Below are 25,623 nucleotides of genomic sequence, written 5' to 3' on the forward strand. Positions count from 1 at the left end.
TCTGTGTGTACTTTCCATTTAGGGTTTTGGTCTCGGGCGAGTCATCAAAGGGTCAGCTTGACCTTGGCTGGTCCTAGATACTGATAGAGGGGGAGAGAATTGGGAGGGAGTGAGTGTGGAACGGAAGGATGAGGAGGAGGAGACACTTCTACTCCCCAGGGAGCTGACAGTGGGGGAGGAGATAGGTGGCAGGACCACACCAACAGATTTCAACACTTCCTGTTTCCATATTTCCTTACTTGGACTCGCTGGTTTACCTGCAACTTTATTAGGACTTCCAGGTTTATCCGTTTCCTTATTTGGAACTCCTTGTTTCACAAGATTCTGATATGTTTTCCTTGAGTCCTGTGGCTGCTCAGAATGCCTATGTGTCCCCTGGGGCGCAAGGGGGGAGGTGGGGGAGTGTTTTGGGCCTATCATTAGGGGACCCAGTACAGCTGTGGGTTTCTGGGCTGTGAGAGTGAGGGGGTCTGGGGTGTCAGTTTGTGTCTCTGGGTAGGAGAGGTCCACGGGGATGGGCATGAGCGAAGGAGCAGGTTTTGTTCTGGGTTCAGTTTGACCCTTGTGATGTCGGGTTTGGTGCGCGGGTTTGTTGGTTTGTCTCTTTGTGGAACGGTTGACGCGGGGTTTGAGATTCTTAAGGTTTCTGTGAGTTTTTTTTTAATGCTTCTTTAACAGTTTTTTCTTTTTTACCCCCTTCACTTTCCCCATTACCTCTTTTTCTTCCCCTTCACTCTCTTTGTCTCCCTCCTCTTTCTCGCTGCCCTCTTCCTCTCCCTCATGCTCTCCCTCCTCCTCCTCCAACAGGGTGGATGGCTTGTTGCTATTTCCTGGGCCACTCTGTGGCCCTGGTTCTGGCAGGCTGGGTAGCTCTTGGCTGGAGGCGCCCAACGATTGGTCATTTGGGACTTGGGGGAGGGTCTTCCTCTGTCTTCCCTTCTTAGGAGCATGTGATTGGTCGGTGAGAATTCCACCCAGGAGGCCCTTAGCCGCTGCCCTGGCTAACACATCCTGGACAGACTCCACCTTCACAGGGTCAGCCTGAGAGGGAGGCAGAGAGAAAGGAAGCGGGAGAGTGTAAGGATGAGAGGAAAGAATGGACAAGACTCACAAGTGAACATTTTTCAGGTGAAAGTACGATTCTTTGACGGAACAGAAATAACTAGAATAACAATGGGGCAGGTGTCTGTGTCCTTAAACTTAAAGAGGTCTAGAAAGAGAGGGAGAGGAAGAGGGATCGGAAATGAATGTTGGATGGCTTTGCAGTCTCACTGATGCAGCGTGCACAGTTGCTTACATCTGCCACGACTAAAAGACTCTCGTTCCCCCTTCCTCCCTCTCCTTCTCCTCAGAGAGGCAGCATGACTTCCACACAGAGCTCCCATTAAATTGATTCAGGACAAAATACTGCAGCTCACACCCATATCTTCATAGGCAGAAGGAAAGAGAGGGGGAAGCGAAGGGGGAAAAGAAGGAATAGAAAGAAGAGAGAAGGATGGAGAGTGATGACGTGTCTTGTCATCTGCTGTGGCATTTACACAGAGGCCAAAAAAAATGAACAGAAAAAAAACTAAACAGTAATCCGCTTACTGGCTTGCTTTTTCCTCTGTCATTGTCTTTCCGTACTTCTCATTTCTCTCTGGAGTCTGTGTGTGTATGTGGAGCAAAGATAGATTGTCTGGTCTCCTACAACTCTGTTACAGTCTGTAAGTTATGAGGAACTTTTTATACTGCAGCATTGTGCAGAGAGAGAAGCAGGATTGAGGAAAATAAATAAAGCTTTACAGAGCTGAATGAATTTGCTGGGAGGGAGCGGGAAAGACTCGGTTTCAGTCCTATCTCATGAGAACCTTTTGTACAGTTCTGTGTAGGGCTTGAAGCTGAATTCTGTTGAACAGCAGGGAAACAAATAAAGCAAATAATTAATTTGGTGGAGAAGGGAGAGACAAGAGGAGCAAGCAGCAGGGTGGGGAGTGTACTGTACAGTAGGTCTTGTTATTTGGAGTGAGAAGCACAAATACGTTTACTCCCTCTGTCATCTCCTTCCCTCCTTTTCCTGCCCTCCTCCTGCCATCTCTCTATCCCCTTCTCTGTCCACCCCTTGATCATATGTGAAATCCTTTATTCAAAAATAATTGAGTAATAATTGAGTAATCCCCCAAGGGGAAATGGGTTTCATTGTCTCCATCCTTCGCTCCATCCCTCCCTCTCTGTTGGTCAAGTTGAGTAGATTCCAGTGTTCCACCACAGGTGGATGTGGAGAGCATAGCTCTGTATGGCATTCCAGAATTCTAACATCTAGCAGCATTAGTCCTGTAACTGAATCAGGCGATCAGCACTCATCTCATCCAACCTGTTAGAGGTGCAAGTGGATCTGATGACAGGGTCTGATTACATTTACACTCCGCCAAATGTGCGTGTCTGTGTGTGTGTAGGTGTGGGGAAGGTACAGGTGAAGTGTGTGTATGTGTGGGGAAGGTACAGGTGAAGTGTGTGTATGTGTGGGGAAGGTACAGGTGAAGTGTGTGTATGTGTGGGGAAGGAACAGGTGAAGTGTGTGTATGTGTGGGGAAGGTACAGGTGAAGTGTGTGTATGTGTGGGGAAGGTACAGGTGAAGTGTGTGTTTGAATAGATCTGGGACTGTCCCACATTCTCTCTCTCCCTTGGTCCCCTCCACGCACACACTTTCTGCACCATTCGCAGAGCTTCAGGGTGAACAGGGAAGCAGCATCTCATTTCCTTCTGTGTTATTTTACTCATTTTATGAGCGAGGAGGGAGGGGGGAGGTAGGAATGTCTTGCAGAGCAAAGGGACAGACAGGGATAGGCAGTCTGGTTCAATATTTTAGCAGTCACAGCTACCAGTAGGTCTTCTGGATAGTGGCTTATCCGCTGTTTTATTATTGACACAAAATAGGATGATGTACTTTTGTTTATAGTTTGAAAGAAAGGTGTTTGGTGTGTGCGCGTGTGCGTGCGTGTTTGGTGAGTTTTGGGATCTCCAAACAGTCTAGTGTCCCTGTAGGCAGGTAGTAAAACATTGCAGTCTCAGCATAGCTGCAATGTGCTGTCCCAGAGCAATCACATGAGCAAGCACACACACAGACACACGCACACACAGACACACACGCAGACAAACACTTTGATTCACTCTCATACCTCTCTGGCCAGCAGAGCAATGAAGCATCCATTTGTGTGCTCAGAAGGCTCCACCTTAAAGAACCTCTCTCTGGTTGTATCTCTCCCCACTTCTGATCCAGAACCTTCTGACAGAACTGGACCACTCAACCTGGGAGAACAACAGAGTACAGGCCCGGTTTAGAATCTAAAACCTAGAACCCAAACTGATAGGAACATGGCAAATGACAGGTGTTGGAACACAACAAAGGCTACATTCTCTCGGGTGGAGTAATTAGAGACGTTCTGTAGAGAAAGAGAGTAGGTATAGGGAGAACCGGGGGAAGGTTGGGGTGAGGGAAGAGAAAGAAGAGATGGATGGGGGAGGAGGAGTGTGCGGCCTGGCGGAGTGAGACAGGGCTTAATGACAACGCAGCAGGCGTGAAACTGCTTTTTGGAAATCTTCCTCTCGTCTGCCTCCTCCTCCTCTCTTTTGCACCCCACTCCCCCCATATCAAGGATTAAGTCCTATCCCCCCGGCAACCATAAGTGTTTCATCAGGTTGGTCACCAGCCCATGACTGAGTTGATCTTTCTGTGTCTTCCTCACACAAACACACACATACACACACACACATACACACACACACTCATACACATTGCACACATTCTCACTCGTTCCCAATCCTTGTCTTTCTCTCTCCTCTCCAGCTGTATCTGTATGAGACGGTTTTCCCTTCCTTCACCGGTGTGTGTGTGTGTGCACATCTGTTGGGTTTGGGGTCATTGTCAGGACTCTCTGTTCTCATCATGAAACTCCTCATCCTCATCCTCATCCTCATCCTCACCAACCCCACAGCCAGACCCCACAGGGCAGGCCAGCACAAGTTCAATCACAATCCTGAGAGATGCAGCATTAGCACTAACAATCTTTGTGATGTAAGTTGGCCTAAAGTTATGGTGCTACATGTTAGTGACATGGAAACTCTAAGCATCTCTGCCTGTTCGGCCTATGCTGTGATGAAAGGTCTGATACTGGATCACATTGATTGACTGAGCTACTTCTACCATGTGAATGTCTTGTCACTCAAGAGACCTTTTGATCATTCTATTCTGAATAGTCAGACATTTAGCTGTTTAAAGTGTAGTAATATACTCTATCCAGAAACGCGACGGACAAGGGACATCATACATAACATCCCGCAGTAAAACACCTGATTGAATATTGACATCAGTTTGATCTTTTGAATTTTGAATGTGATTTTTACAGTTCATTTTCTGAACTGTGTAAGAAGAAGGTACAACAATTTAGAATTTGACCTTTAGACCGGTGTGTGTGTGTACTTGTAAGGCAGTAGTTTGTGGTGTGTGACGGCCTTCTCCAAGACCCTCTTCACCAAAAGCTCGTTTTCTTCAGGATAAACTGAGCGTGTGCAGTAGACCACTGCCTGCACCTTAGGAACTAAGAGAGAGGGAGAGAGAAGGACAGAAGAGAAGATGAAGAGGGGGGAAGAGGGGGGGGGAGAGGGGAGAGAGAGAGAGGGAGGGGGGGAGGATGAGAGCGTGAGTAAACATAATCTAGCAACTGACGTAAGCAGGCTTTAAAATATTATTGTCCGGGCTTTGTGTGTGTGTGTGTGTGTGTGTGGGGGGGGGGGGTGGTATGTGCACTGTGTGCAACAAATGGATTGAGTTGTAACGGAATGTGTGAGACAGAATTGTTTTTGTCGCATGGCAACTCTCCACAGGCTCAGTGGTCAGTCTAACACAGTGTTGTGGACAGCAGGCAAAGCCCAACACACTTTCATAAGCAAGGAATGCAGTGTGTGTGTGTGCTAGTGTGGGCGTCTGTCTGCGTGTGTGTGTGGATGTGTGGATGTGTGGATGTGTGTACTATTGTGTGGATGTGCATTTGTGTGTTAGTGACGGAGTGTGTGTGTAAGGATATGAGAAGGTGAAACTCTGGTAATGATACAGTTTCTTGTAAATCTGTCAAACACTTGATGTTGAGTTTTGATACATCAGCCTGAATACTGGTGTGTTTTTATAAGGAACTTTTGGAACTAATTTTATGGTTTAACTTCGAAGGAGGTGCACATCTTCATTAATCCTTTTATAATTGTTTGTTCTTGAGGTGAGTTTATGAGCATTCTGTGTGTGTGTGTGTTTGTGTGTTTGTCCACTCACAGCTGAGAGCGTGTGTGAGGTCTTGTGTCTGACGTGTCACCAGAGTGTGTATTCTGTTCTGCGAGACAGAGCCCTCTCCCTTCGACAGGTCCTGCAGCAGGTCGCAGTCTGACAACAAGGAACAGCTACTTATTCACAAACTGGAAACTTCCTCTCCTCCTTCAGGTCTTAATGCTTGTGCTTTATCTTTGCCATCCATCCTTCCACATCTCAGTACTGTAAAGAATTGACTGTCTTTCACATCTTTTCCAATGTGCTTCGTTTTCTCTCTCTGTCTACCCTCCCTCTCCTCACCTCCGTGTTCTGAGAGGAGGGTCTCCACTGGGTCATGGAGAGCTGAGCTGGAACACTGGGGCAGGATCATGATGACCTTTAACCTCTGAAACCTCGAGTCCCACTGATCCAGCCCTCGGAAGTCCTCTGACAGAACACGGATATCTGTAGACACACACACACACACAGACTGGCTTTGTCTTTCTTACCAGCCTTGATTAAACTGATGAGTAATATACTTTTAGAATTAGGATGTCTAATTACACATAAGTATATTATTATTACTAACTCTTTATGTCCATCTGGGCCAGGACCCTCTGCATCTGCTCTCTCTGTGTAGGGCTGTGCTCTCCTCCACACACCAGCACCCTGGCTGAGCAGGCAGCGGCTCGGACAGCTATGTGGGCCAGGGTGAGAGCAGAGAAGGACCCCACCACCAGAACGTCACTGTCCTTGGACAACAGGGGGCGCAGTGCACACGCAGCCAGACACACACTCCTGTCCTGGGGAGAAGAGAAGAGTAGGATTACACACACACGCATACACTCACACACACACACACAATACACCCCCCCCACACACACACACACACACACAAATTCTCCCCTACCTGTATGTTGAGTGTGTGTTGTTTGGTGAGATGGCAGTCCTGTAGCAGGGTTATGAGCTGAGCAGGGAAGACCAGCGTGTCTGGAGCCAGGGGGTCGTGGCAGTACACACACCCCTGCAGGTTCCTCACACCCCCCACCTCACACACACACCAGCTGTGGAGCACCTCACACACTTCATCCACACTACAAGAAGGGAGAGAGGGATTCGTTGGGTCAAAAACACTGTGTGTGTGTGTGTGTGTGTGCCTGTGCGCATGTGTGTGTGTGCGTCTACCTGCTCTGGAGTGTGTTGACCCAGGCGTACAGAGGCAGGGTTCTGGCTCTTCGTTGCTTGGTTCTGACCTGGTCTGAGAGCAGGCAGGAGATACTCACCAGATCCTGCTTCACCCTGCAGCGAGCTAGAGAAGCAGCCAGCTTGGTCTTACATCTGTGGAGTAGACACACACACACCAAAGCACACACACACCAACACACACACACAAAACACACACACACACAAAACACACACACACAAAACACACACACACACCAACAGAGATGAGACAATCGTCATTAGGATGTATTTCATATATTGTACATTTTGTGCATATAGAATTGAACAAATGGCACAAATGAGACCCACATACCTGTACAGACAGACCTCCATCCTCTGCACTTCCAGCAGAGACTCCTCCCCTTCCTCTTTCACCCGCTCCCGGGCCAGGAACTTCCTGTCCTGGAAGTCGTACAGCATCACCATCAGCAACGGCAACGAGTCCTCTGCCTGCAAAACAGGCCACCTTCATCACCGCCATCATCCTCGTCATCATTGTAGACTCATTAGGTCAAATGAGCCATGTTCCTGCTCTGCTCGAACCTGTTGTTATTCATCTTCTCATCCCTCAATGATCTCGATCGTCTCTTACCCTCCTTCCCCTCATCCATCTATTCATCCGTCTCTCAAGGTCCACAAGGCTTGAGAGAGGTAGTGTGATGTACTGAATTCTAAAAAGCGGCACCGTACAAGGTTTTATCGTTTTATATTGACAAAGAAACAACTCATCAACACACACACACACAGACACACACATACACACACACATACACACAGGTGACAAGTGTGTCTTCGCGGATGCGATATATTGTCTACTTTATTCAAATGATGTGCATTCTCGTGTGTATGTGTCAATTTGTCAGTAATTAAAATTTGGTTTATGAGGTCATTCCCAGACGATCTCCCCATATTGTAACAACAAACACTGAACATCCATCAATAAATCAATGAAAGAACTATATTCAGGCTTATTAAAATGTTTAATAAAGATGCTAGGGCCCCAAGATGTTACATGGTTGTGGTAAATGTGAAGGATGTGTTATTGATATATTTATACCCCTAATTAAATTTAGGTTAATATGGCTAGAAGCTTTTTCTACTGGATACAAAAGTATTTTTCTTTCAAATCTACATTTAAAATTGAATCTCACATTCTGAAGTAAGCCGCTTGGTCTTCCAGAGTAGGGCAGACAGACAGTCTGTCGCTTCTAATAACAGTCACTTGTGAGTGGGAGGGAGGTTACACAGAGTTGGATATAAAATATTGAATATGGTTAGATGTGTTCTAAGAGCTCACGATTTGCTGGGAGGTGTGGAAGCAGCTGTCAATCAAGATATCTTCAAGAAGATCTTGGTCTGGAATAGAAAAGTTGTGTCTGTTAGTTCTTTTGAGTGGGATTTTTTTCTCTGTGTGTGTGCGTGCGTGTGCACATGTAGTGCTGAGAAAGTCAGTTTTATCTTCACTCACACAGAGCATAAACTTCAAAATAAACGAGGAAGCAAACATATATCTGCAGCCACCAGGTAAATACTCATTCATATGAGAGCACTATACCCAGCAGATGGTGGCACTCACAGCTATTCACTGTAAAGATAAGCAGGTCCTACATTGTCAGGTGAGGGTAAAAAAAAAAGCTAAAGCAAGAATAAGCCAAATCATCTCTTAATGAAGTTGACTCTGAAAGTCAGAGGGCATGCTGGATGTAGTCAAACGGGTGTTGGGAAACGTTTACTTGCCAATTAATTAATTCGCAAATCAGAATGGGTCTGGAACCTCCCAGTTCATATTGGATTTCCATGGGGTGCATTTGGGTGCAGACCAAAATGGACGCAACTGGAAAGAATTGGATGGTTACAACCAATTGGAACAATGATATGTCATCTTGGATTATTTACGAAAATGCGTTGACAACGCTTCTTTGGACAGTCATCGTATGAAACCTGCCCCCGTTTCAAATATAGAGTTGTGATTGGTGGGAAATCTGTTTGAATGGGAAGGTGGCCAGACCCTTAAAACATGACCTGGCAAATGAGTGTGGCTCCAAGAGCACCCCAGGTGTTCACATTTTTATATTATAAGATTATTGAGTTCTGTTTTCTATAAACCCACACTGAAAATGTTTCTACATCGCTCATGCAATGCTTCTGCATCACTCATGCAATGCTTCTGCACACCCTTCCATAAACACACATCGTCAAGAACGATACAGTGGTACAAAAACACACACACACATTTCAATGTGTTGAATGCCAGCTCGTAGGCCTGTCTCTCCGATATCATTTCATTGGATGCCTCAGGAAGGGGCGTGTCCTCCTTCTTCCCGTAGCGTATCAGCTGTTGTGTGATTGGCTTGTCCACACGCAGGTGCTCAAAAATGACTGTTGCCAGCTGGTAAACATGATCTGATGGGCCAAAAGGCCGAGAGGGGGCTGGCACTGAAAGTGAAAAAAGGGAGGTACATGTCATTTGCAAAATAACTGACAGGGTCAAACATTTGGACAAACATTGTCCCAGCAGCTGTCAGTGCTGGTTGCATACAGTCAGGATACAACAGTATTGTCATGCAAACCCCCAAAATATATATTTTTACACTGAAATATGTGTGTGTGTGTTGTACCACTGCATTGTTTCCTGACATGTGTATTTATGAAATGTGAAAGGCTGTGCTGATGCATTGAATGAGTAATGTAAACATGTTTTACCCCATACAATAGGATTCATATGGGGATCTAATCCTAGATATGTAAAGACTTTCTACCCTGAGCTGGGAGAGAAGAAGGAGGAGGAGGATGAAGAGAAGAGGGCTCTCTGCTGGTGATGGAGGGAAGAGTAGAGGTGGGGGCCCTGCTACCAGACCTCCCCCCATCTCTCCCGTAGGCCGAGACTAACGTTATCCAATGGTTATTTTTCAAGTCATATTATTGCATTTAACAGACAAGCTAGGGTAAAGATCCATTTAACTTGTGTGAAAGCTCTGAATGGGACAACAGACCCCAGTTACGCAGAGAGCAGCTAGGGCGTTTACAGAGCCGAACTTGAGCCCTGCATCCAAATGTAAATAAGACGCATTTCGACCAGTCACGGACGAAACAAGATCTCAGTGTGTCCCGGAGGCTATTCATGTGAGACCGTGGAGCCTGTAATCCGCCACAAGTAATTGGGCTCCTGGTCTCGCAATTAGGGAAGACAGTCAGAGGCGTCATGGTGAATAAGTTATGAGCCCTGTCCGCATCGAGACAAAAGTCTCTTGGTCATTGACCCACTTCTGCTTAATATTCAGGGCGACATATTAAACACAGGACTATGATGAAAATAAATTAAGCCTGTGTTCTAGTCGTCCTGGATATTTGGGGATGAAGAAAGACACTTTTTTTCTCAAATGCGAGGATTAATTGTGTACAAACAACTGTGAATTCAGTCAATAATCTACTGTTATTTCAAGTTTTCAATGTGGACATGCTAGCGATCACCTATGCAATACCTAATCGATAGAAACTACAGTGCATCTAATTCCCCAGCTGGTGCGGAACAGAAGAGCTGTCTCTGTCATGTAAAAAAAAAAAAGAAGCGACGAGGCTTAGTAAGATGCACGTGTTACTGTACCCTGGTAATTGCACGAGAGGTCTTACCTTTATTCCAAAGGATTCCTTGTAGCCTTCCGACGTTTAGGTCCACTTCACACAGTTTCAAAGTGTTATGAAATAACTCCATAATTATATTATCTGTACTGTAGGCTATTAATAAATATATGGTTCAAACTCAGCTTCTATTGAAAACTGGAGATTTGGTTCTATCATTTGACAACGCGCAAGCACTCTCCACGATGCGCATCTGGCCTAGTTGCGGGACTTGAGCTGGAGCACGATGCCCATGCTTAAGTTTTCAACGTCATGGTAACAATATGCTAACTCTTAGGACTACTTTTGCAGTCTGACGGTGGTGTGGTAGGCCTACAGCATGAAACAGCTTCGGCAGACTTATGACCCAGGCTTTAAAAACTGACCATTACAGTTAGAAGGATTAGATATTGGAGTAAAGTATCGTATATGTATGCAATAATAGTATTTCTCAAACGTAAGATGTACAAGTACTGCTTAAAAAACTTAAAACTCAAAATAAATGTGGTAGAAATGTGTTGGGTGATTTTGTAGGCTAAGGCAAATTAATCAAATTAAAAATTGTATGGAGATCATACTGTTTTTACACATACAAATGTACTTAATCAGTATCAATCAGTCAATCAATAATTTATAAACGTTTAATTTTAGTTTTTTTTATACTTGGAGTAACTGGAGTAAAATTACTCCAACTCGGCTAAAATGTAGACGCAAGTTCTTGTATCAAGTTGCGCCCTCTACAGTACTGTCTAGTTGAAGAAATGCCATAATACGCGTTTGACAATGCGCTATGGTGAACAGCAGGGGGCAGCTATTCACTCAAAGTAATTAGGATTTCCGGAAATGCATCAAGAAGAAGAAAATTCACCCATGCTAGCAAAGTCTCGCGATATAGATCACACCGGGTATCTGAACGCGGGTGGCTGAGAAAGCAAGCGAATGAATCGCCTGTGACTAGCCCGTGCCTTTGATTATAAACAATAGGATCATACGTTTTAGCTCGAAGAAAGTTTTTAAAACAATCTCTGGCAGTGAACGTTGGGTCTTAGTCATCGATTAACTCACAATCTGGTTCGATCGAGGGAACAATTCGGTAAGAATGTCCGAAACTGGAAACGGCGCTGAACAGCGGGAAGAGCCGAGTGAACTTGAAGAAACCGGAGGAGTGGAGGTGAGATGGAGCAAAATATGCAACAATGCGGGCGCTATTGTTTTGAGTTGGTGTTACGTTACACGATTATACGAGTGCTTAGTGTAATTTTACAAATCCGCTTGCCCGTAGGTAAGTTGTTTTGAAACAAGTCAAACTTTCAATTGGTCAGCGAGGTTGAGTTGTAATGTTAGCCCTACCGCTAGCTTGCTAGCTTACATAGATAACAAACAGCTCTGGTCCATCTTCCCGGGAGAATGTGTTGTCACGCTACAGCAGGAGGAGGCCAGCTTGTATAACGACGTTCCAGCCTAGATCTAGCTAGCAGTAGCTAACGCTACTAGCAAGCAGCTCGCCAGTTTTAATCTCAATTCGTCTACTTTTGTGAAGACAAGTTTTACCAATACGACCTACCGACCATTCACCCCAATGCATTGTGAAGGGACTAGTGACACTAGTTCGATACTAGTAGCTAGTTCGATACTATTTATAAAGCAACCCTCAACGGTTTATTTGGTCAATTTAAAATATTGTCCTTTTGCCTGGCCATGATGGCTTACATGCCTCATGTAATATGGCTTACAGATCTCCTTAAAACGGAGCCGATTAGCTTCAAGCACAACTACTCAACTGAATAGTCTTTTGTAATACTGATAGACAGAGCGCATCGAGGTAGCTCAAGAAGTGTCCCAGATGTGGTCATATCAGTGCGTCTTGTGTATATACGGGAGTTCAGCCACATGATGGGGCTAGCCAGAGAGTGCGACAACAAATACGAAAGGAGAGGAGCTTGCTTAGTCCGATAGCTTACTCCGATTCATGAGATAGCTCCAGAAACGCATTACCTGTGCATCAAATCACACATTGCAATAACCCCCTTGTCTCCAGGAGAAGGATGACGCCACCGTGGCGGGAAAGGGGTCTTCTGGTGCAGGACAGGGGGAGGAAGAAGGGTCCTCTTCTTCCCAAATCACACCTGAGGAGACACGAGGTTATGAAGAGAAAGTGGTGAGCTCACCCATTCACCTCTCATGTGTTTACTGCATCAGTGGCCTCAAACTGTTGTGTTTTCTCTTCAACCCAGTGTGCGAACTCTGACGCCCAAACAAATGCTCTTGTGTTTACAGGAATCGGACCGTACCAACCGTTTTGAGTATCTCCTGAAACAAACGGAGGTGTTTGCCCATTTCATCCAGCCGGCGGCTCAGAAAACGCCAACCTCCCCTCTCAAGATGAAGCCTGGGCGCCCTCGCATCAAGAAAGACGAAAAGCAGAACCTGCTCTCTGCTGGAGAGTAAGTCAATGCAATAAATATGGATTCCAGCTGTGTGCTTTAACTATATTTCAAAAATGATAATTACAACAAAATATGATTTAAGGACGTTTGACAGTGAACTAAACGGGCTCATCTCTGACAGTAACCGCCATCGTCGAACGGAGCAGGAGGAGGACGAGGAGCTGTTGAGCGAGAACAGCAAAGCCACCGCCGTCTGCACCCGCTTTGACGACTCCCCATCCTGTACGTTCGCACCCCCCCCACCACCACCAACACGCTTTTAATACAGGAAACGTACACAGTCTCTAAAAAATACACGTCCAATGTGGAAAGGGTGCTAAATGTATGTTTTCCACCCACCTAGTTGTGAAAGCAGGTAAAATGAGGGACTACCAAGTCCGTGGTCTGAACTGGTTGATTTCCCTGTATGAGAATGGCATCAATGGCATCCTTGCTGATGAAATGGTAAGCAAGGCCATCTTTTTGTTTGGTTACGTTTCTGTTTATTTGAGAAAGAATTTGTGTGTGTATGTGGACACGGGAGTTTGTGGAGGGTTTTTACGTGTGTGTGCACCTGGCTGATTTTATGTGTGAAACATGCATACTTACAAGTATAAGCATGCCTGTGTGTTTGAGAGAAAGACAGTGTTTGTTTTGCTCACCTCGGCGTGTTGTCCTCCAGGGTTTGGGAAAGACCCTACAGACCATCTCTCTACTGGGCTACATGAAGCACTACAGGAGCATCCCCGGGCCCCACATGGTCCTAGTGCCCAAGTCCACCCTCTACAACTGGATGAATGAGTTCAAGCGCTGGGTGCCGTCCCTCCGAGCAGTCTGCCTCATTGGAGACAGAGAAGAGAGGGTGAGCTTCCCTTAGAACCCACTTAGGGTGGGAAAGTAAAGTAATGACAGCTGTATTTACAGTTGAAATAGAGAATAGAAAATGCGATAGCACCAAGTTGTGAACTACATGTGCCAATGCACTGTATCCTTAACTTGACTGATGCTTAGAATATTGTTTTGTTAACCGTAAGACAACCTCTTTATAAATGTGTAAACAAGACAGTGGCTGTACAGGAATATAACTATCGCAATGCAGCTTCAGTAAGACACAAGGCTGTAGTGTAGGATCAGCAGTGTAGGAATGCTGATGTTAGCTAGCCTAGGTTTTGATACTTTGCCCACACACTTACCCCCTGTGTGTGTGTGTGTGTGTGTGCCCTTCCTCCTCTCAGACGGCCATGATCAGGGACGTCTTGCTTCCGGGAGAATGGGACGTGTGCGTCACGTCCTACGAGATGCTGATCATCGAGAAGGCAGTCTTCAAGAAGTTCAACTGGAGGTACCTGGTCATAGACGAGGCCCACAGGATCAAGAACGAGAAGTCAAAGGTGTGGGACAGAAGCCAAAACAACACCGTATTCGGTTCAAACTGTTGTTTTCGATTCCTTCGAGTCGTACATGCAAACAGTCACACCTGGTCATGGGGTTAGGGTTACTGGTCTCTCAGTCCTCACGGGGTTTGTCGGGCCTAACGGGTCTGTGTCTCTGCCTCCAGCTGTCTGAGATCGTCAGAGAGTTCAAGACCACCAACCGCCTGCTGCTGACCGGCACCCCACTCCAGAACAACCTCCACGAGCTGTGGGCCCTGCTCAACTTCCTGCTGCCCGACGTCTTCAATTCCTCAGAGGTGAGAGAGAGATAGAAAAGAGAGGTGAAGTCAGGGGAGACGAGGGAAAACACACTGGTGAAAGGAGAGATCATTTCTGTTTGGTTTATCATGCAGTGCACACAGCACAAGAAACTCTTATCCCGGCCTTTTCTCTATATATAAAAAAAAAAATGTGGACTCATTCTGAATTTTTGTTTTGAAAGGACTTTGACGCCTGGTTCGACACCAACAACTGCCTGGGTGACCAGAAGTTGGTGGAGCGTCTTCACACTGTGAGTTAAACAAAGGCTCTCTTGCACATTGACAACATGCATGATTGGTTACTCTCTTCCTCGTGGCCCTTGGCTACAGTTGCCCTTGGCTACAGTTGCTGACAAAGAGAGTGTGCATGTTTGAAGGTACTTCGTCCATTCCTGCTGCGTCGTATCAAAGCGGACGTGGAGAAGTCGCTGCTTCCTAAGAAGGAGGTGAAGATGTACGTGGGACTGAGCAAGATGCAGAGAGAGTGGTAAGTGACCCCAGCCTACCTAGGGCTTGTTTACCTGTTAGCAGGTAGATATTAAGATCTAAGAGTTAATTCAACTGTGACTTGGCAGAAGTCTTAATGTAATTATGTTTTCAATAACAAGGATTTTGTCCAATTCCTTTTCTATATGGCCCAACAAATGAATGCCCAACCAAAGCAACATGCACAAAACCTTTTTGGTCCCTGTCCTCGCAGGTACACCAAGATTCTGATGAAGGACATCGACATCCTGAACGCAGCAGGCAAGACGGACAAGATGCGTCTGCTGAACGTGCTGATGCAGCTCAGGAAGTGCTGTAACCACCCCTACCTGTTTGACGGCGCCGAGCCCGGCCCGCCATACACCACCGACATCCATCTGTCGGTCAACAGCGGCAAGATGGCCGTCCTGGACAAGCTGCTGCCCAAGATGAAGGCTCAGGGTGAGTGGAGTGTCTTGGTTTCACATATACAGATGCTATCCGCTCTTCTCTATGAAGGAACATACACGTAGACAGTGTAATTGAACAACAGGTTTCTGTCCTAAGAGGTTGAAGGACAGGAAGTGATGTTGCACAGTCTAGAAGCCCTCCAGCATGGCTCACCTCAGTAGGCCAAGTTGGGTTGCTGAGTATGATTGACAGCTGTAAGCCCCTCCCCCCTCCAGGATCTCGGGTGCTGATCTTCAGCCAGATGACCAGGATGCTGGACATCTTGGAGGACTACTGCATGTGGAAGAACTACGGCTACTGCCGCCTGGACGGACAAACGCCCCACGAGGAACGACAGGTAAGGCAGACACTTTTTAGGAACTACTGTGTCCTGTTTGTAAACCCATTTTGGTTCTGGAAAGGCTTCAGACACATGCTTGAACTTTGAGGACGGGAAGAGTAAACATGTTTTCACACGCCCCCCTCTCTCTTGCCAGATCTCCATCAACGCGTTCAACGAGCCCAACAGCAGCAAGTTCCTCTTCATGCTGAGCACCAGGGCGGGGGGTTTGGGTATCAACCTGGCAACCGCTGATGTGGTCATCCTCTATGACTCTGACTGGAATCCTCAGGTTGATCTGCAGGCCATGGTCAGTAGCCCTCATATATATTTAAGTGTAGTAAAGCATATTGTTCACATATTTTTCTGGTGCCAGCATTTTTCTATTTCTTGGTTGTCCAAGGTTTTTAGTCATGTATCTGTAATTCAAGACAATCCAGGATTTAACCAGCCAAGTTATTGATTGAGCAGCTAAAGACAACTATCATATTTAAAGTGTTACTAGTGTATTGAAGGAGTTTTTTTTCTTCTATCCGGCATCATCTGAATCCTGATTGGTTCATTTTTCCGTGTCCCTCAGGACCGAGCCCACAGGATTGGTCAGCAGAAGCAGGTGCGCGTGTTCCGCTTCATCACAGAGAACACAGTGGAGGAGAGGATTGTGGAACGCGCCGAAATGAAGCTCCACCTCGACTCCATCGTCATTCAGCAAGGTAACCACACCACCCATTTGACTGTGTTTACTCAGGATCACTATAAAACAGATGTTGGCCATTTTGGATCTGACCATGTCAGTTTCAGATCAGTGTATTTAAATAGTTTTGAGTATTATAGCAACTGAGGATTGTGTGTGGGGGATACAGGTCGGCTTGTGGACCCCAACCTCAACAAGCTGGGCAAGGACGAGATGTTGTCCATCATCCGCCACGGCGCCACCCACGTCTTTGCCTCCAAGGAGAGTGACATCACGGACGAAGACATCGACGAGATCCTTGAGAGAGGAGAGAAGAAGGTCAGGATGAAGGCTACAAAACAGTTTTTATTTCAGAAACGCCATTTATTGGATTCAGTGAAAACTCTCCAGCTCCCATGTTGAATGTCTGCGTTCATGTCCGGTTCCTCCAGACCATTGAGATGAAGGAGAAGATGGAGAACCTGGGCGAGAGTTCTTTGAGGAACTTCAGCATGGACACGGAGAACGCCGCGGCGTACACAGTGTACTCCTTCGAAGGAGAGGACTACAGGGAGAAAAAGAAGGTAGCGTGTCTTTAAGGCTCCAGGCTCCGCCTCTTCATTTCCATGTCCTCCAGGCCCTATGTAACATTCTGCTCTTGTAGGTTATTACAAACTGGATCGAACCGCCCAAGAGAGAAAGGAAGGCTAACTATGCGGTGGATGCCTACTTCCGAGAGGCCCTTCGCGTCAGCGAACCCAAAGCACCTAAGGTGAGACACTTCTCCCTACCGCCCCCATCAGGGCAGGTGGTGCAAGTACACCCTGAAAGACGATTACCCAATGTTCACCAAAAGAAAATCTCTGGCCCTTGTAGAAATATATGTAACCTCCCCTCCCATTCCTCCATCTCTCTTGTAGGCTCCTCGCCCCCCCAAGCAGCCCAATGTTCAAGACTTCCAGTTCTTCCCCCCTCGTCTATTTGAGCTGCTGGAGAAAGAGATTCTCTTCTACAGGAAGACCATTGGTTACAAGGTCCGTCCAGTGTCCCCTGGCCTCTGCACTTCTCTGTTTGTAGTATAATGTCTCGAAAGAGAGCAGGGTGAAATGCAGAGTGTTTATAAATCTGTGTATTTCTATTCAGGTTCCTCGCAACCCAGACCTCCCCAACTCTGCCCAGCAACAGAAGGAGGAGCAGGCCAAGATTGACGATGCAGAGGCCCTATCAGAGGAGGAGCTTGAGGAGAAGGAGAACCTCCTCTCGCAGGTATATGGTGACCAGGGCAGGCTGTACTTATCTGCTCAACATGGTTTCATTCGTGTTTTTGTTGTTGTTGTTGTTTATGCACACACTTATTGACAATAACTTGCACCCAGGGCTTCACAATTTGGAACAAGCGTGACTTTAACCAGTTCATCAAAGCCAATGAGAAGTGGGGACGAGACGACATCGAAAACATCGCCAGGGAGGTAGAGGGAAAAACCCCAGAAGAGGTCATGGAATATTCTGGTAAAAGCAACAAAAAAGTCCTTCAGCACTCAAAACAACCCTTTTTTTTACCCATTGAGGACATTACAATGTCCTTGATGACCATCACAGAGGGGGAAGAGAAGCTCTGTCCTAAACCTGGAGCGCTGGTCCCTCATCCTCGCTGAGGGTCCTGTCGGGGGAAACGCACTCCCTCGCAGAGAACGCGTCTGTTTACGTGGATGAGTAGAATGGCCTCAACTTGTCTGTGTGGTTTTTCTTCTCCCAGCGGTGTTCTGGGAGCGCTGCAACGAGCTGCAGGACATCGAGAAGATCATGGCCCAGATCGAGAGAGGAGAAGCCAGGATCCAGAGGAGGATTAGCATTAAGAAGGCGCTGGACTCCAAGGTAGCTGAAGCCAACACTGTCTTCTTTTTAAAGGCATCATAAGCAGTGTTGAATGTAGTTGCACTTGTACTGGAAAACCAAATGGCAAACAAAACTTTAAAAAATTATATATATTTAAACCCAAATCCCTCTGTAACCTCCCCCTAGATTGGGCGATACAAGGCCCCATTCCACCAGCTTCGTATCTCCTACGGCACCAACAAGGGCAAGAACTACACTGAGGAGGAGGACCGCTTCCTCATCTGCATGCTGCACAAGCTGGGCTTCGACAAGGAGAGCGTCTACGATGAGCTGCGCCAGTGCATCCGCAACTCGCCCCAGTTCCGCTTCGACTGGTTCCTCAAGTCCAGGACCGCCATGGTGAAAACTTTGTTTATGTCGAAGTTGCTCTTCATAGTGTCATTTTATAATTAGTTCTGAGTTGTTTTGGGGTTAATGTGTGTGTGTGTGCGTGTAGGAGCTCCAGAGGCGATGCAACACTTTGATCACGCTGATTGAGCGAGAGAACATGGAGCTGGAGGAGAGGGAGAAGGCAGAGAAGAAGAAGAGAGGACCCAAGTCTAGCTCGGTAAGAAGCTGCTGTCACCCGACCCTGCCAGCAGGACATGAAGATACACTCAACCAATGTGCCATACAGTTGTTAGTCTGTAGAGACAGAAATTCATCATCTGTTTTTTTTTCTCATCTTGTGTCTTCCTCAGGCCCAAAAACGCAAGTCTGAGGGAACCCCGGACGGACGGGGTCGCAGGAAAAAACTCAAACTGTGATGCAGCGAACGTCAGGTGCCCGAGGAAGGAAGAGAGAGGAGAGAGCAACAAGATAGCTAGTCGTAACGTCTGTTGCATTTTTTTTTTTTTTTTACGGGTCGTGACGATGTACTGTACAACAAAAAAAAATCCCCTCAGAGGACTAAGCTTCTTTGCTTGTAGCTCGGCTCGTTCTAGGTAAGGTTTAGTTGTTCGCAGGCCTGCCTTGTTAGTGACTCAACCCCATAACTGCAGCCGCACTGGGTTATTTTGTTTTGTTTATTTTCTACCTTTTTTTACTAGTACTTGAGGTGATATAATAAATGTATTTATGCCTGTTTGGTTGTGTACCACATTCCTTTTCCTGTAACAATGTGTCCCTTTTTTATTTTGAAGAACCTCATTTGTTTTTCTTTACCTACAAGGGTTGAAAATGTGTCTTTTTGGAATATGTCTCAATAAACTACCACTGTTTTTTAAAAACTGCTGACAATGTTATCTTGGTGAAAATAAATCCTGAAAGTTAGTATTAACGTTAAATTAACGTTTATTTAATGAAAGTTGGCTTGTATATGTCCAGAGAGGTAATATCAGAATCCCCTGAAAAGTATAAATACTTATTTTGTGTATGTTAATATATATTCTCCTTAAGCTCAATATAAAGTTTGTGGACCACAGGCTGTGATTTGGTGCTCTTCAGAATCACACAAGGAGCTAAGAAAAATGTGAGAAAAGGAAGGTGGCAGAGAAGTCATTTCCTGGCTTGTCTGCAATGCAGCATTAGCTTTAGTACTGCCCTGTTATTTCCAAGTATGTTCTGGAAATATTATTCCTGGATGATGACAGATCACACAGTAAACAATGGGAGCCATCTGGCAGCTCAGGACCCCAGTCTAAAACAAAGTCAACGTAGCAAACCTCAAGTAGGCTTCGGCAGTATTGCCATATCTGAATAATTGACTGGCAGGAATGTCTGCATTTACATGCTGGCAAACATGCACAGCAACCACACTCGATACTGGCCACACTGCACAAGTTGACCATTCGGTGACAAGGGTGAAAGTAGCTCAGAAACTAAAGATAATTTAATCCTTGATGTTCCACATCATCATCAATAATTGCTCACACGTGGGTAATTCAAGACTTACTGAGCCACAGGTGTGTCCAATTATTGACGAGGCTTTGTTGCACCTATAGTTTTTTTGTCACATTGCCATCTGCAGGTCCAATAATGTCCACAGAAGGAATGCTGATGGTTTCACTGATGATGATACTACAAAGCGTTCCTTCTCTCCTCTACCTGTCTACAGTACCAGCCTCAATCCCAGCTTCTCTTACCCTCCTTACAAAGCATGAGACTGAAACGTATGGTTGGTTCCCAAAACATCCAGTTTTCCATCTTCCAGATCAGTAAACCACATCAAGCCCTGATGTTTCCTACTATGACCGCCCCCACATCTCTCTCACCCAGACAACCATTCCTGTCTGCTCACCAGCACTACCTTTGGTGCACCAACCTCACCTCACATGACCCCAGTAATCCATACCTGGCATGCTGTTCTAGTGTGGCCGACTATTTACATATCCCTTCCTCATTTTGTTCCTTTCTGTGACGCTCTCAGTCATACACAGAACAAATGCAGGGAGGGTGAAAAGAGGAAGAGGGACGTCAACAAAGCAGAGGCCTCTAGAGAAGTATGAAACACAATGTGTTGATATGTGCTTTCAGCAGAGGCAGGGGTTCAGTTAAGTGGTTGAAGGTCAATGATTCTTCTTCAGAATGTACATATATATGCCCTATTGACAAAGCCTCGGACTAGACTTTTTCATGACCAGAGGAGTTCAGGTGTTGCAGATGTTGATGGAAAACGCTAAAACAATTTCAGAAAAGTACATTTGTATTTGGCAGTTATAGTTAGCGTACATCAAACAATGCATTGACGTGATCACAAAATTGATAAAACACCAATTTGATTGAAATTGGTCTGGAACATTCTACATTTATACTAATTGGCACATGTTAACTTATAGACTGTCACTTGCATAAAACAAAAGGTAATAATTTTAAGTTGGTTATTGCTTTCTAGGTTACAGAGTACAGTGTTGAGTTTTTTTAATTTTCAAGTTTCACCAGGGTGTGTTAATACCTTTTTTTGTTTGCATTGTCCTGTGGAGATTTTCAATATTCTACACATGCAAGTATGTACACAGGCAAGTCATGCTATGCACATAGGTATGCTTTTAAACCGCATTTTCAAAGACCTGTAAAAAGATGTATAAAAACAAATTCTGAATTAATAGTTACGTTTCTCTCATTTGACTAAAATGACATAATACAATCCCTTTGAATAGCACCATTATGGTAGGCTGCAGTGGGCAAAGACATGAAGGGCTTTTAAAAACGCACAGCAGTGCATCGTCAACATCACGTTACAAAAATACAAGAATTTATCACAACAGCATTCACTAGACAGATAGCCTCCTCTTACATAACATTTAACACATGGCTGTTCCTCTCAACATAAAAAAAACATGAAATAATACAATGGTTGACAATGAGTGATGATGGTAAAAACACCCCGGTAAAGTCGTTTTCTCCAGGGAAAACGGGACGCAAAAACACCAGAGCTGTTAACTCGTAAGGCTACCTGTGCTGAAGACATGCTGTATTTCAGAAGATTCCTTAGGGTTTTTCCAACTCAAGCACAAACAGTAAATGGGCGGCGGGGGGGGGGGGGGGGGTGTTCTTTACAATTGGGCAAAATGAGGCAGAACGGGATTGGCGCTAGGACAACAATTCCAACGTGTGACTCTTTGCATTTAAGAACTAAAAACAAGACGAACAGGGTGTACAATTGAAAGAGTGAAGTTATTAAATTAAGCCTGTGTTTCTACAGAGGGGCTGTTTACATGAGGGGCAGGAAACACTTCATAGTGGGTCAGGCAGCCTGACAGAACGCCAGCTCTTTACAAGCCCATCACGAATGCACTCACACACATTGCATTTGTAGTAACCCTCGTCCATATGGTCATACCGTCCAGAGTGCTGGCTGTATGAGCTGTCTTCAGTGCTAAGGAGAGTGAGGTTTGTTAGTTTTTTTACTTAGAAGGCACTGTGGTGGAGAAAGGAACAGTCAATTTTCTTTTCAGAGGGGGTCTGCAGGGAAGGTATGGGTTATGTGTGTGTGTCTGCGTGTACCTGCGTGTGTGTGTGTGTGTGTGTCTAGACCTCGGAGCTATCCGAGAATTGCCTTGTGCTCGTCGTCCCGCCGCTGCAGCTGCTGCCTCCGTAGGCGGAGCTGGAGGAGGTGGTGTAGGGAGGGAACTGGCTCTCCTTGTCCCGCCTCTTGCGCCGCACCAGCAGGATGACCACGATGGCGACCAGGCAGATGAGGAGGATAAGACCGGCCAGTCCCACCAGCATGGGCAGGGTGGAGGTGTCCAGGGGCTCCCTGCCGGAGCTCCCCAGGAGGGGCCGCTCCAGGAGGGGCTGGCGCTCGCGGCTGGGGGTCCAGGGCTGGCGCTGGCTGACCACCATGCGGTCGGAGCGGTCCAGGGCGATGTGCTGGATGTTGGTGCCCCGGCTGGCGTCCACACCAATGTCCTGGGCCAGGGCGGGGGCGGAGGGGGCGGCTCGGCGGCTGCGGCCCAGGGAGGAGGTGCCGATCTGGGGCTGGGGGTCCACGGAGGACAGGCTGTGGCGCTGGTAGTCCAGGCTGCGCTTTCCGATGCTGCGGTTGGCGTTATCTCTGGAGCGGACGGTATAGATGGTGTGGATGAACCACTCTCGACCAGCAGCCACCTGGCAAAACAATAAAGAGGCTTGAGCTTTTGATGAATGCTTCTTCTACACCTGAACGTTAAGTTGTAGGTGTCGGCTAATATATGCATGCTTTCTCTGTGAGCATGTTTGTGCATTTGTTCATGCATGTGTCTGTAAGATATACCTGTGCGAGTTAACTGTGTGTGTGTGTGTTTCTACCTGGAACAGAGGGGAGGAGGACAGGGTGAAGCCATCAGAACCAGGCTGTCTGACCAGAGGAAGGGCCCCTGGGCTGTCCAGGGCCAGGGTGGCTTCAAACAGGACGTCTCCAAATGCAGAAGCCTGGGTCTCCGGCTGGGCCTTGTCCTGGGGAAGATGCACAAACACAAACAGGTGAGCAAAAACAGCCCGATTCTATCTTGGGGGAAAAAGATTCACTGACTGCCATGGCTTGGGTGACAGAGTTGTTTGTAAAAATCTTTTACACAGACCTACACAATAAAACCCCTACACACAGGGTACCACATAAATACAGAGTTATAGGTGCGGGTCAGATGCTCTCACCAGGATCTTGAACCTGTAGAGCAGCGAGGGAGCGTCCGCCAGGCAACCATACTCCTTGTTGGTGGGGTTGTACTTGGGCACGTATCCATCCGCCCCAGTGCACAGGAACACCTTCTCGATGCTGCAGGTGAACGAGTCTCCCAGGTTCTGGACCGGGTCCACCATGACGCGGCCGTAGATGGACGAGCCTGGCCGAGGAGGGGAAGGAGGGCGTGAGGAAGAGAGGAGGAGAAGGAAGTAGGAAGAGGAGGGAGGGGCCAGGACTGAATGAACGGAGGTGGTTCAGGCTCTTTGTTCAAAAATAACTCTGCAGAATGGGGGCAGTAACCAACTGCCGAATCGTAACAGTCTGAATGAATTCTCCTGGGTGTAGTGTCTCTCAAAAGCCACTAGGGGTCCTTTCTTACCTTCTGAGAAGGCGGCGTCGGATCCCTCTCCAAAGCCCATGGAGCCGTCAGACAGCCACAGCTCCCTCTTAGACAGCAGGAACATCTGGGTGTTGAGACTGAACTCTGCTGCCACTGGGTCACTCACCTGAGGAGGAGAGGAGAGGGGAGAGGAGGAGGAGGGGAGCGGAGGGGGAGAGGACGAGGGGAGGGGAGGGGGAGATTAGGGGGAGAGGAGAGGAGGGGAAGGGGAGAGGACGAGGGGAGGACGAGGGGAGAGGGAGATGAGAGGAGAGGAGGGTTGCACAGAAAAGAGACATTTGCATTGGATTGAGAATGAAATTGCCTGCTACAACAATGCTATGTAACCCCTTCCTTTATCAATGTTAGCCACTAATCCAACACCATTCCTCCCGTCACACTCTTGTCCTATGGTAAACACGTTCAGGAGTATTCCACTGGGCCTCAGGGGGAGGAGAGCAGACCTGCTGGAAGCGGATGTCCATGTCGAAGGTGAGGGGCTCCCGGGGATGGCACACGGGGGGGAGGCTGTACTCGCCGCTGGGGGAGGCGCTGCAGGGGATCAGCTTCACCGTGTAGGTGCCAGAGTAGTCACGCACCTGTGGAGAACAGGGGAACCGCAAGTACTCACTGAGGACCCTGGAGATTCCTGGAGGGGCTGTTTGTTATGAACTACAAACATGGAAAAAGCTAACGATTGAATACATTGATGGAAAATTCATAAAAAAATGTATGTAAGTATAGATTCCTTGTAGGATGTTCTTTTAGCATTGACTTGTTTGTACCAAAGTTTCCATTAGAGCCAAACATTGAAAATTGTTGTTACGGTGTATCTTTTTCAGGCTCAAAATCAAGCGAGTGGCGACTCACAGCAAAGTCTGACACAAAGGTCCACTGCTGCATGGGCTGGTTGTATGTGGGCTCGGTCCGGACCAGGGACAGGGTGAAGGTCAGCCCTGGGTGGTCCGCACACATCACCATGGACGACAGGCCTGTTCCTGGACACACACACACACACACACACACCGATTGGATGTACCCAGCCATGTACATGAAACCCATAGACTCATGTTTCTGAAACGTCAATAAAACAAAGAAAGTTGTAATTCAACTCATGACTCATCATTTCATAATTTACAGCCGAAATATTATGACGTTTTCAGACACCTTGCATGGAATGTGTAAGGTGAGTCACATTTCTATTTTACGGCACACAGGAAGAGAAGCTCCTTAACGAGAGATGCCAGAAATAGCGGTGGGTGATCTGGGTCACTGTGCAACCCTATAGGGACTGGCTGTATAGAATGACCCCTGGATGGTTTCATCGCATGTGACTGTGTTTGTGTGGATTGTATTCATATATGTACATGTCATTAAGTATAACTGACATAGGTTTGTAAGTACATGTGTGGCTGTACGTGTGTGTGTGTGGTACACTGTGTGTGTGTGTGCGTACCTGGGTGGGACATGACAAAGAGGCCCCTGTAGCGAGCCTCTGTCTTGAAGTTGACCACCAGGCGGCCCTCCTCGTTGATCCTCATGCTGGTGGGGTACATGGCTCCTAGAAGGTCCACAGGCACACAACATGTTCAGTACCACACAGGACTTCAAGAAGGAAGGAACACTTGATTTATATAGCACATTTCATACAAGAATTGTAGCTCAGGGTGCTTTACATAATGTTAACATATGTAACAGCAACCACCTCTCCCTGCCACTGATAAAAGGAAAATAACAACAAACTAATTAACTGGATTTTTAATTGGCAAAAAAATGACATTAAGTGCGACTGTAGTACCTCATCTGACCAGTAGAGTGTTTGATTCTGAGTGTACCTTGCAGTTCTGCCTCGGGCGGGCTGCCGATGCCCTCCTGCCACAAGATGGCGGTGTCGTACACAAAGGTGAGCTTGAGCTCGGACTGCAGGTCAAAGTGCTGCCAGCCGCCCACAGCCACGGGGGAGTGGAACACGTAGGAGACGAAGAGGGGCACGCGCAGGGTGACGTAGGACTGCACCAGGTTCAGCACCTGGAGGTGGAGAGACAGGGTCAGACTGGACTGGACTGGTAGCTGCTTCATAGCTGCACTCACTACTGCCCATGC

At 46.8% G+C, this 25,623-nt stretch overlaps 3 protein-coding genes and 1 long non-coding RNA gene across 5 annotated transcripts in view; 2 read left to right on the forward strand and 2 right to left on the reverse strand.

Moving 5' to 3' along the window:
* Nucleotides 1-44: 44 nt before the first annotated feature.
* On the reverse strand, nucleotides 45-6,926 carry LOC146236747 (putative methyltransferase NSUN7). The gene is made up of 8 exons (XM_084687027.1): nucleotides 6,814-6,926; nucleotides 6,462-6,614; nucleotides 6,187-6,370; nucleotides 5,866-6,079; nucleotides 5,598-5,741; nucleotides 5,344-5,411; nucleotides 910-1,041; nucleotides 45-80 (listed from the first exon to the last, which is right to left on the reverse strand). Exons 1-8 carry the CDS (start codon nucleotides 6,924-6,926, stop codon nucleotides 45-47), a joined length of 1,044 nt encoding a protein of 347 aa, XP_084543153.1.
* Nucleotides 6,927-11,005: 4,079 nt separating this feature from the next.
* LOC146236748 (SWI/SNF-related matrix-associated actin-dependent regulator of chromatin subfamily A member 5-like) lies at nucleotides 11,006-19,269 on the forward strand. Of its 2 annotated transcripts, none has more exons than XM_084687787.1 (24): nucleotides 11,006-11,289; nucleotides 12,157-12,276; nucleotides 12,396-12,562; nucleotides 12,648-12,787; nucleotides 12,909-13,009; nucleotides 13,227-13,406; nucleotides 13,780-13,935; nucleotides 14,103-14,234; nucleotides 14,420-14,488; nucleotides 14,615-14,724; nucleotides 14,938-15,164; nucleotides 15,389-15,510; nucleotides 15,650-15,802; nucleotides 16,073-16,205; nucleotides 16,356-16,504; nucleotides 16,618-16,749; nucleotides 16,830-16,937; nucleotides 17,086-17,199; nucleotides 17,309-17,431; nucleotides 17,542-17,674; nucleotides 17,922-18,040; nucleotides 18,188-18,400; nucleotides 18,498-18,608; nucleotides 18,742-19,269. In XM_084687787.1, exons 1-24 carry the CDS (start codon nucleotides 11,218-11,220, stop codon nucleotides 18,805-18,807), a joined length of 3,150 nt encoding a protein of 1,049 aa, XP_084543913.1. In that variant the 5' UTR covers nucleotides 11,006-11,217; the 3' UTR covers nucleotides 18,808-19,269. The 2 variants fall into 2 exon arrangements, with proteins under 2 accessions (XP_084543913.1, XP_084543914.1); XM_084687788.1 differs by having other exon boundaries at nucleotides 12,687-12,787.
* Nucleotides 19,270-20,449: 1,180 nt separating this feature from the next.
* LOC146236749 (uncharacterized) lies at nucleotides 20,450-24,532 on the forward strand. Its single transcript, XR_014740953.1, has 4 exons — nucleotides 20,450-20,481; nucleotides 22,778-22,942; nucleotides 23,948-24,012; nucleotides 24,363-24,532. It is a non-coding gene; the product is annotated as an uncharacterized LOC146236749 (long non-coding RNA).
* The window catches only part of frem3 (Fras1 related extracellular matrix 3), a 33,918-nt gene continuing 28,806 nt past the window's right edge, over nucleotides 20,512-25,623 (reverse strand). Inside the window, exons 17-24 of the mRNA XM_084687216.1 lie at nucleotides 25,356-25,548; nucleotides 24,977-25,081; nucleotides 24,391-24,518; nucleotides 23,985-24,119; nucleotides 23,521-23,647; nucleotides 23,114-23,301; nucleotides 22,769-22,915; nucleotides 20,512-22,588 (exon numbers count right to left, since the gene is read on the reverse strand). Coding sequence (XP_084543342.1) covers nucleotides 22,010-22,588; nucleotides 22,769-22,915; nucleotides 23,114-23,301; nucleotides 23,521-23,647; nucleotides 23,985-24,119; nucleotides 24,391-24,518; nucleotides 24,977-25,081; nucleotides 25,356-25,548 — 1,602 coding nt within the window. The 3' untranslated portion in view covers nucleotides 20,512-22,009. The remainder of the gene's footprint in view (nucleotides 22,589-22,768; nucleotides 22,916-23,113; nucleotides 23,302-23,520; nucleotides 23,648-23,984; nucleotides 24,120-24,390; nucleotides 24,519-24,976; nucleotides 25,082-25,355; nucleotides 25,549-25,623) is intronic.

This window comes from Hypomesus nipponensis, chromosome 22, assembly GCF_054491055.1.
Source record: "Hypomesus nipponensis isolate SF chromosome 22, ASM5449105v1, whole genome shotgun sequence".
NCBI lineage: Eukaryota > Metazoa > Chordata > Actinopteri > Osmeriformes > Osmeridae > Hypomesus > Hypomesus nipponensis.

Coding starts and splice junctions, on each gene's coding strand:
- LOC146236748 (XM_084687787.1), top strand. CDS start 11,218: ATGTCCGAAACTGGAAACGGCGCTGAACAGCGGGAAGAGCCGAGTGAA. Junction 12,563..12,647: donor AACCTGCTCTCTGCTGGAGA/GTAAGTCAATGC, acceptor ATATGATTTAAG/GACGTTTGACAGTGAACTAA. Junction 18,401..18,497: donor TCAAGTCCAGGACCGCCATG/GTGAAAACTTTG, acceptor GTGTGCGTGTAG/GAGCTCCAGAGGCGATGCAA.
- LOC146236747 (XM_084687027.1), bottom strand. CDS start 6,926: ATGGTGATGCTGTACGACTTCCAGGACAGGAAGTTCCTGGCCCGGGAG. Junction 6,615..6,813: donor ATGGAGGTCTGTCTGTACAG/GTATGTGGGTCT, acceptor TCTACTCCACAG/ATGTAAGACCAAGCTGGCTG. Junction 5,742..5,865: donor GGCCCAGATGGACATAAAGA/GTTAGTAATAAT, acceptor GTGTGTCTACAG/ATATCCGTGTTCTGTCAGAG.